The 12,431-nt window shown below is 40.1% G+C and overlaps 3 protein-coding genes across 3 annotated transcripts; 2 read left to right on the plus strand and 1 right to left on the minus strand.

The window, feature by feature from the left end:
* Nucleotides 1–271: 271 nt before the first annotated feature.
* On the plus strand, nucleotides 272–1,285 carry LOC141601804 (uncharacterized). Its single transcript, XM_074422109.1, has one exon. It carries the CDS (start codon nucleotides 272–274, stop codon nucleotides 1,283–1,285), a length of 1,014 nt encoding a protein of 337 aa, XP_074278210.1.
* A 4,909-nt stretch (nucleotides 1,286–6,194) lies between these two features.
* Nucleotides 6,195–7,873, minus strand: LOC141601805 (uncharacterized). The gene is made up of 2 exons (XM_074422110.1): nucleotides 7,821–7,873; nucleotides 6,195–7,032 (listed from the first exon to the last, which is right to left on the minus strand). Exons 1-2 carry the CDS (start codon nucleotides 7,871–7,873, stop codon nucleotides 6,195–6,197), a joined length of 891 nt encoding a protein of 296 aa, XP_074278211.1.
* A 2,885-nt stretch (nucleotides 7,874–10,758) lies between these two features.
* LOC141601806 (uncharacterized) lies at nucleotides 10,759–11,289 on the plus strand. Its single transcript, XM_074422111.1, has one exon. The coding sequence runs from the start codon at nucleotides 10,759–10,761 to the stop codon at nucleotides 11,287–11,289; it is 531 nt and encodes a 176-aa protein (XP_074278212.1).
* Nucleotides 11,290–12,431: the final 1,142 nt, after the last annotated feature.

A 12,431-nucleotide genomic window follows, 5' to 3' on the forward strand; every position in this document is an offset into this window, starting at 1 on the left:
TCAAATCTCGCTACGAATATACGGATTGATCGGGTTGCACCTAGTGCATTCGGATCCTTCGTCTATTTGCTAGTACAAGTTAAGACTTCCGCTTGCGATTTACATCAATTGTGGTATCAGAGCTTCGGCTCTTGATTTCCATTAATCGAGACGATCCAGAGGTCTTGATTTCTTCAAAAAAAAAAAAAAGGTTACCGTTCACGTCCAGTACTGTTCACGGTACTGTTCATCAGAGAAAAAAATCACTGTTCATCAAAAAAAAAAAAAAGATATGGATCCCGATAATCCTTATCTCCTTCAAAGTCTTATAGAAGCACTACAAAATCTTTCGGAACTTAGCCCACGTGGAACACCACGTCGAGGTGAACAAAGTCGAGAAGAATTCAAAGTAAGTGAACTACCCGAGTTTGTGGGAGGCACGGATCCCGAGGATTACCTCGAATGGGAAAGGAAAATTGAACGGATGTTTGAGTTCAAGGACCTGGATGACGAGAACTGTTGCAAGTACGCCATTCTACGACTAAGTCGTGGAGCCTCCCTATGGTATGAAGGCTTTAAGGTAAAACGTGCCCGGGCAGGAAAGGAAAAGATATCCTCTTGGGAATCTCTCAAAAGGAAGCTACGCAAGAGATACTTCCCAGCCACGTATAGGCTCACAATGTATCACAAGATTGCTGAGTTGACTCAAGAGAGGAGCAGTGTCTCAGATTACATAAATGAGTTTGAAAATCTTACTTTGATGGGAGGATTAGAGGAAAGTGAAGACTTGAACATGGCTCGATTCCTTCGTGAACTAAATCTTAACATAGCCAATTCAGTTGAATTACAATCTTACGCTGACTTTGATTCCTTGTGTAATCTGTGTCTCAAGGTCGAAGCTCAAGGGAAGGCCAAGCTCACCCCAACTCATGGTGAGGGTAGTCGAAGCTGGAGGAGCCAAGGACAATCAAGGGGAAGTCCAAGTAGTCGTACGGTTGAGACTACACCTAAGACCATTTCCACCCCTGAGTCCGCTCCCAAGATACCCGTTCCTAAGGAGACAAGTTTATCTAGAGTACGGTGTTTCAAATGCCAAGGATTTGGGTATTTTCAGAATGCGTGCCCAAATAAGAGAAACATTACACTAAGGGAAGCTATTGCCGTTCCAGACGAGTTGTATGATGAAGAAGAACGATTGGGTGATGTGTTCAACTTCGAAGAAAGAGAAGAGGATGGGAACGATAGAGATGTCGAAACTTATGATGCTCCTAACTATGATTGTGCTTTAGTTCTTCGTGCTTTGTAGACTCAATCCACACCAATTGAGGCAGAACAAAGGAACCAGATTTTTCACACCAAATGTCAAGTGAAGGACAAGTGGTGTAGCCTAATCATCGATGGAGGGAGTTGTACCAACGTTGCTTCTACAAAGATGGTGGACAAGTTGGGATTGGATACCATACCTCATCCTAAACCATATGCGTTACATTGGCTTGATGACGGGAACAAGGTGAAGGTCACCAAACAAGTCAAAGTGGCATTAACAATGGGCTCCTATGACGACAATATCTTGTGTGACGTAGTGCAAATGGATGCATGCCACATACTCTTGGGGCGTCCGTGGCAATTCGATCGCAATGTCATACACCGTGGCTGAAGCAACGAATATGAATTGGTCGACAAGGGTAAGAAGCTTGTCCTAAGACCGTTGGCACCTAGTGTTGTCCGTTATTTGGGCACCCCACAAAGGAAAACCGCAAGCATGACCATATTTGCAAGTGAGCAAGAAGTTGGTGAAGTCTTAAAGGAAGGTGGTTGTGTCTATCTTATGGTGGTCGACGAGGCACCAAAAGTTGGGATCAAGGATGCCCAGCTAGCGGCGCTCTTAAAGGAATTCGAGGACGTTTTCCCTGAAGATTTACCACCGGGATTGCCGCCTATTCGCGGGATCGAACATCAAATCGATCTCATTCCTGGAGCTGCGTTACCTAACAAAGCAGCATATCGATGCAACCCAACAGAGACCAAGGAGTTGCAGCGCCAAATTGAGGAGCTAATGGAACGAGGCTATGTTCGTGAAAGCATGAGTCCATGTGCCGTTCCTACTCTTCTTGTCCCGAAAAAGGATGGGAGTTGGCGGATGTGCATCGATAGTCGAGCCGTGAACAACATAACTATCAAGTACCGTTTCCCGATTCCAAGACTTGATGACATGCTTGATGAGTTGCATGGCTCCGAGATCTTTTCTAAGATCGAGCTGGGGAGTGGCTATCATCAAATACGAATGCGGGAAGGTGACGAATGGAAAACTGCATTCAAGACCAAACATGGGTTGTACGAATGGACTGTCATGCCATTCGGGTTAACCAACGCTCCGAGTACTTTCATGGGCCTCTTGAACGAGGTACTCAAACCATTTTTGGGAAAATTTGTGGTTTTTTATTTAGATGATATCTTGGTTTACAGTCAAAGCAAAGAAGATCACTTCAAACACCTTCGCAAAGTGTTCGAAACTGTCCGAGGACAAAAGCTATATGGAAAGAAGGAGAAATGTTCATTCTTGGTCGAGAGTGTCATATTTCTCGGCTATGTGGTTTCTAAAGATGGAGTTTCAGTGGACCAAGCAAAGATTGAGGCCATTAAGTCATGGCCTATGCCTAAGTCCGTCACAGAGGTTCGGTGTTTCCAAGGACTTGCTTCGTTCTATCGAAGATTCATAAAAGATTTCAGCACCATCACAAGTCCCATCACCGAGTGTTTAAAAAAGGGAACATTTGTATGGACCGAGGCTGCTCAAAAGGCTTTCGAGACGATTATCCAACGGCTTTGTGAAGCACCGATACTAGCACTTCCCGATTTTACTCAACCCTTCGAGGTAGAGTGTGATGCGAGCGGTGTTGGAATTGGAGCTGTGTTGGTCCAAGGAAAGCGACCCATTGCTTATTTTTCCGAGAAGCTAAGTGGAGCTCGGCTCAAGTATTGCACATATGATAAGGAGTTATACGCCATAGTGAGAGCACTCAACAATTTGAGCCACTATCTTCGCCCAAATCACTTCATTCTACATTCGGACCATGAATCCTTAAAATACATTAATGGGCCGCAGAAGTTGAGCTTAAGACATGCCAAATGGGTTGAATTTCTTCAATCCTTTCATTTCTCTTCGAAATATAAGGATGGCAAAAGCAATGTGGTGGCCGACGCACTTTCCCGACGCTACTCTTTACTGAACGTGCTTGATGTTCGCCTACATGGATTCGAGACCTTGAAAGATTAGTACGAAACTGATCCCGACTTTGGTGAAATGTTTAGGATATGCCAAACAGGACCCCGAGGCGAGTTCATATCTCAAGATGGATTTCTTTTCAAAGGAAATCAGCAGTGTGTACCCAAGCATCAAGTCCGGGAGTTATTGGTACGAGAAACTCATGGGGGAGGACTTGGTGGACATTTTGGTGTCACTAAAACTATGGAGGTCCTTAAAGAGCATGTCTATTGGCCTCGAATGCTGAAGAACGTGCAAGATGTAATTCGTAAGTGTGTCACTTGTCACGTTGCAAAGAGTACCTTCAAGCCAGGGGAGTACACGCCCTTACCTATCCCTAACCGACCATGGGAAGACGTGTCCATGGACTTTATTGTTGCTCTACCACGAACCCAAAGTAGTAAGGACGCGATCATGGTCATAGTGGATCGATTTTCCAATATGGCCCATTTTATTGCATGTCACAAGACAGATGACGCTAACAACGTAGCCGACTTGTACTTTCGAGAAATACTCTGCCTTCATAGAGTCCCAAGGACGATAGTCTCCGATCGTGACTCAAGGTTCTTGAGCTATTTTTGGAACACTCTGTGGAAGAAGGTGGGTACCAAACTGTTATTTAGTACCTCTCACCATCCTCAAACCGATGGTCAAACGGAAGTGACAAACCAAACTCTTGTGGTATTACTACGTGGCCTCGTGAACAAGACTCAGAAGGATTGGGATCTAAAACTCGCTCATGCCGAGTATTCCTACAACAGGTCTCCATCATACGCAACGAAGCACTCTCATTTTGAGATCGTGTATGGCATAAATCCCTACCTACCACTTGATCTCATTCCCTTACCCGAGGGCGAGCTAGTCCACAAAAGCGCGGAAGAAAAGGTAGAATCCATGATTAAACTACATGAGCAAGTTCGCTCTAGAATTGAGTCCGTCAATGAGGTATACAAACAAAGAGCCAACAAAACCCGCCCACCAAGAGTTTTCAAGGAAGGAGATTTGGTTTGGGTGCATCTAAGGAAAGAACGATTCCCGGGAAAACGAAAGAACAAACTCATGCCACACGCAGAAGGTCCTTACAAGGTGATTTCGAAGTATGGAGACAATGCCTACAAGGTCAAACTCCCAGGAGACTACGGTGTCCACGCCACTTTCAATGTGGGTGACCTCTCTCCTTACATCCAGGATAATGGGATTGCAGAATTGAGGACAATTCCTTTCAAAGGGGGAGGAATTGATGTGAATACAAATCACCTTGATGAAATAATTCTCGAAACAAGCAACCAAGACAACCCGAGTCACCAAGCATGGATCGGTTCGAATAAGAGTCGAGAAAAGTGCATGATCACCCGCCAATGGGACGGGTAAAACCGTGTGGAGCAAGGGATGGACCTCGAAAATGGGCAAGACCAAATGTATGGAATAAGCTCACCTAGTTTTTGTCATAGCCTAGTTTTTACAAAGGTCTTACCTAGTTTTTGGTTTAGTCTTGCCTAGTTTTTCTACATAGCCTAGAATTCACAACAAGGCATTAAAGACTAGCCTTGGGCATCAAGGATTTTGGCCTATATAAGGCTTGTAGTCCTCATTTGTTTATCATCCAATTTGAAGTAAAAACTTGAGAGTATTCTCTAAAACTTATCTTGTCTTCTTGTGTTGTTACACGAGTAGTTTGGCTTAAGAGGTCGAAACGCGATTTCGCACCTTGCTTGAACAAGGGACGTGATCCTAAGTTAAGTCGGATTGTTTGACGAGTATCAAACAATTCACCCATTGGCGTAGCTATAGGTCTAGCTACGACAAATATCCCTTCTTTTTCATTCAAATCTCGCTACGAATATACGGATTGATCGGGTTGCACCTAGTGCATTCGGAGCCTTCGTCTATTTGCTAGTACAAGTTAAGACTTCCTCTTGCGATTCACATCAATAATTATGCAAAGTGGCCAACACAGATCTTACCAAAGACCATTCTTCCAAAGATAAGAAATTCTTCTCTTGTTCCACCCTTTGATTCTGTGAATCATCTTATCTACCAGAGTATTGCAATCCATTTTTGACAATTTCTTGTGAGAGATGTTGACCCCCAAATATTTAAAAGGGAGAGTCCCTTTCTTAAACCATGTTTCCTGCATAGTAAGGTCCTCCAGCTCTGGTTGCATCCCATTAAACATAATATTTGTCTTCTCATTATTAATATGTAGGCCACTAGCCTTAGAGAAGCAATAAAAAGCCTCCACCAAAGTGAAGACAGAGCCCATTGTTCCTTTGCAAAACAACAGGAGGTCATCAGCAAACATCAAGTGGGTGAGTTTGATACCTCTGCATAAGGGGTGATAGTGAAAATTAGGTCCCTGACAAGCCAAGTCTAGGAGTCTGCTCAAATACTCCATACATAAAGTAAAAAGCAAGGAGGAGAGAGGATTCCCTTGCCTTAGTCCATGTTTCCCTTTGAAGAATCCTTGCAGATTATCATTGAGAGCAATAGAGAATGTTGTGGTAGAAATACATTGCATCACCAATTGAACAAATTTAGAAGGAAAGTTTAGAGCTACCAGCATTTGGTGAATAAAAGTCCACTCAATGGAATCATACGCTTTCCTTAAGTCCACTTTCAACATACATCTAGGTGAAACACTAGCTCTCTTATACAGTCTGACCAAATCCTGACTAATCAGGATGTTCCCCATGATACTATGTCCCTTTATAAAAGCAGCTTGAGTAGGGTTGATAATTTTAGGGAGAATAGCTGCAAGTCTAGCACAAAGGACCTTGGAGATTACCTTATATAAAGTATTGCAGCAAGACAGAGGTCTAAATTCGTTCACAGAGTTTGGATTCTTAACTTTAGGAATAAGCATAAGATTGGTACAATTTAGTTGTTTCAGAAACTGGCCATCTCTAAAGAAATCAGTGACAGCCTCACATATCTCCTCACCCATAATGTTCTAACCTGCCTTGAAGAAGCAACTAGAATAGCCATCCGGCCCTGGACTCTTGTCATCAGGTATATCAAACAAAATATTCTTTATTTCCTCCTTGTTTGGTAATTTAGTGAGTATATGACAATCATTCTGTTGAACTCTATCTCCTCTACTCACAATGGTGGCCATAAAACCCTTAGTGGTACCTTGTACCCCTAACAACTCTTGGTAATAGTCCAAAAAGGCCTTCATTATGCCCTCAAGTGTGTTACATAACTGCCCATTGATGTCTTCAATTTGTAGCACCTTGTTAGTAATTTGTCTTTGCCTGATAGCCTTATGAAACATAGCAGAATTACTATCACCATCTCTAGCCCACTCACACTTGGCCTTTTGTCTCAGGAACTCCATTTTGGCTTTGTGAAGAATTTGAAAGCTGGTTCCGATGTTGTATTCATTATCCCTTAGGACAGTATTATGAGGGTCAGAATGCAACTGCCTCTGAGCATTAAGCAGCAATTCATGAGCAATATCAGAGTTTCTCTCAATATCAGAAAAGAAGTATTTATTCAATCCTTTCAGGTTAGTTTTGAGCATTTTCAATTTTCTCACCACCTTATACATCCTAGTCTCAAGCACATCATTGTGCCAGCCATTCTTAACAATCATCAAAAAATCAGGCACTCCAGTCCACATATTGAAAAATTTGAATGACCTCTTCTGTCTCAAATTAGTATCACCAGATCTAATAAAGCATGGACAATGATCATAATCACCCTCAGGAGCGTAATGGGCAAAATGATCAGGCCTTTTAGACACCCACTCATCATTCACAAGTACCCTGTCAATCTTACTGAAAACCCTAGTAGAGTTAAATCTACCATATAGACATTTCTTTTCCTGTGGCCTTCTAGAATAACATTGCTAGTTCCTTCAATAATAATGCGACAACTATCAGTATGAAAAACTACTTTGTTACCTTTGTCGCATAGTTGAGATATGCTTAGAAAGTTATGTTTTAGACCATCCATGAGATAAACGTCACTAATCGCGTGAGACTTAGAAATTCCGATTTTGCCAATGCCGATTACTTTTCCCTTTTTATTGTCCCCGAACTTCACCTTTCCTTCGTTGAAAGGTTTGAGTGAAAGAAACAAATTTCTATCTCCAGTCATGTGTCTTCAGCATCCACTGTCAAAATATAATTGATTGTTTTCTTTCACCATTACCTCTTCATCGTCATCTTCGTCTGATTCTCCAAGAAAGCAATAATTTGAGTGTGAGTTTGTGCTTTCAACGTTGCTGTCGGAGATTAGGTCAAGACTAACACTGTTGAGACAAAGGTTGGCTACTTCGTCGTCTTCAGATCCCTCGTCGTCTTCTGAGTCAAGGTCTCCCCAACACGAAGCCATCATAACCTGTTTGAATTCTCTTTTTGTCTTCTCACGTTTTGTCTTGTCCTTGATCTTCTCCTATGTTCGACAATCCTTGATCACGTGATCAGATTCTCCACATTTGAAGCAACCTCTGTTTGCGAAAGATGACTTTGATTCTGTAACATTTTTGTTGGATGACTTGTCGTTGTTGTTGTTGGAGGATGATTTTGTTTGTTTGTTTCGAAATATTTTATTTTTGAAGCGGCGTGCAAACAAAACAGTCTCATCCTCTAATTCAGAGTCAACATCTTCGCTTTTCAAGGCCATACTCTTATTTCGGCTAGGTTCAGCGTCATCTCTGTTAAGAGTAATTTCATGGGCCATGAGGGCACCGATGAGTTCTTGATAGAATAGGTTTTCAAGATCACGTGATTCCTCCATTGCAGTGACTTTAGCACGCCACTTCTTAGTAAGGCTCCTAAGAACCTTTCTAGCAATGTTCTCAGTATTGAATTTCCTACCTAGGTTTTTCAGTTTGTTTATGATGCTTGAAAACCTTGCGGACATACTATCTAAGGACTCATTAGGCTCCATAATGAATAGCTCATATTTATGCATAAGCAAATCTATTCGGTGCTTCCTAACAATGGAAGTACCTTCATAAGCTAGTTCAAGCCCATCCTATATCTCCTTGGACGTAGAGCACGAAGAAAACCGATCAAACTCTGTAGAAGTCATTCCGCTTTGTAAGAGACTTATTGCTTTGGAGTTCTTTTCGGCCTTCTTGTAGTCGGCCTCGATATAGTCCTCTTCTTTCTTTTCATAGGTAGTGCCTTCCTCGGATGCCACAAGAATTTTGTGCGGTCCATTTTGGATAATCCTCCAGCACTCCCAATCCTGACCTTTCACACAGTGAGTCATCATGTTTTTCCACAATCCATAATTCTTCCCATCAAAGACGGGACACTTGAGATATTTGGAATCCATTTATCACTTGATAGGCAGCGGAATATAAAACGATAAGATAAATGAGAAACAAGATAGATCAGCCTCTTTGCGGTTAGGCAATCAAGAGCACGAGGCTCTGTTACCAATTGAAGAGTCTATTGATCCAAAATACTCAAGAGGGGGGTGAATTGAGGATTTAAAACTTTGTAAAGCTTTTTCGATTATGCGTATGTAATTGGTTATTTAAAGTTTATTAATTAAACTTCGACTAATCAACTAGTAAATGTAAAACAAAATAAACAAATGAACGAAAGAGAGAGGAGACACACGGTTTTTGAAGTGGTTTAGTGTCACAAGTCGAAACCTACATCCACTATTCTCGATTAATAAATTTAGTACTTTTCTACGGATTATAAATTTACTAACCCAACTCGTACAACTAACTCTAGCAGTAACTCAATGAGTACCGTTAAATACTCGAGTGACTAACTTACGCTAATAAGAAAGCACTAATGATTCTTGCAAAGGTTCACGTTAATGAACAAGTAAGAAATGAAATAAGCACTATTATCTTATAACGATAACAATAAGAACGAGTATACGAGCTTAAAACACACGACCTTTCAAAAATAACAAAACGGTTTTTCTGCTTCGAAACACACGGTTTGCTTTGTAAAAATAAGATCAATTTTATACTTAAGGTCTCTACCTCAAATTTTGTAAAGAGCAAAGTATTTATGGGAAGGAAAGAGCAAGGCAATTCGGTTTAAAGAAACCCTAATGGCCGAATAATAGGAGATATGTTAACAAATTATATCTTCTATTATTTCTTTTCTAAAAGCCTAAAAGATAATAAAGAATATTCCAAAAGATAGAATATAATATATTCAAATATTATCTTTACTATAAATTCTCAGATATGATAAGATTTCCTAAATCAAGAATATCTTTTATCATAAACAAATATATTAAGTAAGATATACAAGATATGTAAAGATATTATTAAGGAATAAAATCTTTACCAAATACACCTTAGGTTACACGAGATGTCACGGCTCATATGCCTCGTGACTCGTGCAAACCCTAGCTTAATATATGGGTTAGAATTTAGGTTTTAAGAGAGGCTTTGTTGAAACCCTAATTAGTAGCATGGTCAAACTCATAAGTTGACCCAACACGACTACAAGTCAACGTTCAACATAAAACCTAACTCCGCACTAAACCGGGCTTTATTAAATAAATACTTTTATCAAAACATTTAAAATAACTTTTAAACAATTTTCAAAACAATTTTGAAACATTATATGTCGTGTATAATAAACTCGGCATCTCAATGTTATAGTAGGAGAGCTATAAAATTGAGCTCTTTTACTAGTAATGTTATCGCTGCAAAGCTTTAACTTTACCAATTCAAGAAACTCATTATTGGTTATCATTATGAGATAATCACCTATACTATTCTAATCTTTAGGGAGATCTTCGAGTATAGGCTACGTCATCATCCAAGCTTGATTAATCTTTAGACGGACTTTGTCTTCACATAAATCTTGAATGAATCTTCACATCGTTTGATCTTGAATAGAGGCTTGACTATTGTATACTTCCATCACAATTTCTCTTGTTGCTTGTATTAAATAAGTTAAATCTAAAATACTTAGACAAACGATTACGCGCAACAAGTATATAAATTATAAAGCACCTTGAGATCATCAAAACATAAACATATAAACTATATGGTTCAACAGGAGCCTTTCCCTTCATGTATCTTGGTCTCCCCTGTTTAATGCAAGGATAACACAGGATATGTATCAACCTCTTTTGGATAAAATTAAAAGTAGAGTTATGAACCGGGTTAATAATAGTCTGAGTTATGTAGGGAAAGCTCTTCTTGTTAACTCAGTTATTTCTGGCTTTCATACTTTCTGGGGGGGCAAGTGTGTTTCTCCCAAAAGGCATAGCCAAGAGAATCACCAAGCTTTGCAAGGACTTTCTCTGGGGTATTGATGCAGGGTTCAGGAGACATGTTTTCCTGAAGTGGCAGTTGCTATGATCCCCTAAATAAGAGAGAGGGGGGGGGGGGCATAGGCATAAAAGAGGCCCTCAGCTGGAATTGTGCGCAAATGTTAAAATAGGTATGGAAACTGTTTCATAGATCCAACTGTATTTGGACCAAATGGATTTCAGCCTATGTGTTAAAAGGAACTAGCTTATGGGATGCAAGGCAAACTATCTCCAATTCCTGGTATTGGAATAACGTGCTTAAAATGAAAGACCTTCTCCTGGGAATTACAGGCTCTCCTTATCAGGCTCTTCAACTGCTTGACAACTGCACATCCCAGTTAAGGTACAATACTGATACTATGTATGGATATATCAGAACTAGAAGGGCTCCAGTTATTTGGGCTCCCATGGTTCTTGGGGCAGGATGCCATCCTAAGCACTCATTCACTGGTATGATGGTTATGAACAATGGATTACCTACTGTTGACAAGCTGATCACTCGTGGGTTGTTTTTGATCAACAGATGTGTGCTTTGTGAGCATAGTTGTGAAGACCTCCCTTATATGTTCTTTCATTGTGATTTCTCTAGACAAGTCCTATCTGATATTGCTCACTGGGTTCATATACCCCTAAGCTCCTCCTCCTTGGCTCATATTATGCACGACAATGTATCCACTCGAAGAACTGTTAAGCAACAGGCTAGCATGATGGGTACAATCTACTATTTGTGGAAGGAAAGAAATAATAGGATTTTAAGGGTACTAAATCCACTACGGATACTTTGTGTGTTGTAACTAGGAAGGTTGTAACTTTACGTTTGTATGGTTCTCAACTTTCTTAGGATCTTTGGTAGGCTTTTCTTCTCATTTTATCTTAGGGGGCTTCTCTAGTCTCTTTTGTAGGAAAGAGTTGCAAGGATCTTGTACTTTATGTTTTACCATGAAATATAGATCCAAAACATTTCTGCAAAATAATAATAATAATAATAATAATAACAAGAATAATAATAGTAATAGTAATAATAATAATAATAATAATAGTAATAATAATAGTAATAATAATAATAATAGTAATAATAATAATAATAGTAATAATAATAGTAATAATAATAGTAATAGTAATAATAATAGTAATAATAATAGTAATAATAATAATAGTAATAATAATAATAATAATAATAATAATAATAATAATAATAGTAATAGTAATAATAATAGTAATAATAAGATTAATAATAGTTGTATTTCCTAATAGTAAGAGTAATAAGATAATAGTTTCCTAATTGGTGTCGTATACATCCTAAACCTAGCCTATAAATACAAAGAAATATGAAAAGCAATTCATCAAAGATAGAAGAAGGAGATCTAGGAGATGAAAGGAGATTTAACCTCGCTAAATTAATTAAGTAAAGATCGTCGTGTTTTATATCACGCTATTCAATTAAATTATCATATGAGCACCGTATAGGCCACCGTGTATAACGCCGTTGACCTTAGTAGTTGCCGTTGACTGCCGTGACTCAAGTAAGACCATTTGTGACCGTTGTTAACCACCGTGGGTGGTGGATTGGGCGTCTAAAAGGGTGGTTGTCGTGGGTATTTAAGACGGATTTTAACCCTTGTATTCATGACGACTTGACCTGGGACTTGGGTGGTTGGTCTTGTCGGCATTGGGCGACTCTGATGGTGGTGACGGGGTGGTTGCAGGTGGTGGTTCGTGTGGTGGTTGTCGGGTAGTGGTTGTTGTGAGGTGTTTGTGTTGTAAACGAGTCGTGGGTTATCCTTGATTGTCGTGGCAGGTGGTGGAACCACCGTGGGTCAAGGGAGACCACAGTGGTGGCCACTGGTTGTCGTGAGGGTGGCTAAGTGAGAAAGTGTTTTTGTGTTGTTGGTTGATGTCGATGTGAAGGAGATTACGGCGTGGTTGTTGTGGGTTG

The sequence above is a fragment of the Silene latifolia genome, chromosome 9, assembly GCF_048544455.1.
Source record: "Silene latifolia isolate original U9 population chromosome 9, ASM4854445v1, whole genome shotgun sequence".
Taxonomy (NCBI): Eukaryota; Viridiplantae; Streptophyta; class Magnoliopsida; order Caryophyllales; family Caryophyllaceae; genus Silene; species Silene latifolia.

What these genes read in the sequence shown, in the direction of transcription:
- LOC141601804 (XM_074422109.1), top strand. Translation starts at nt 272, where the DNA reads ATGGATCCCGATAATCCTTATCTCCTTCAAAGTCTTATAGAAGCACTA.
- LOC141601805 (XM_074422110.1), bottom strand. Translation starts at nt 7,873, where the DNA reads ATGGCCTTGAAAAGCGAAGATGTTGACTCTGAATTAGAGGATGAGACT. An exon ending in TTAGAGGATGAGACTGTTTT is followed by an intron (nt 7,033 to 7,820) that starts GTTTGCACGCCG and finishes TAACTCTACTAG; the next exon opens with GGTTTTCAGTAAGATTGACA.
- LOC141601806 (XM_074422111.1), top strand. Translation starts at nt 10,759, where the DNA reads ATGAAAGACCTTCTCCTGGGAATTACAGGCTCTCCTTATCAGGCTCTT.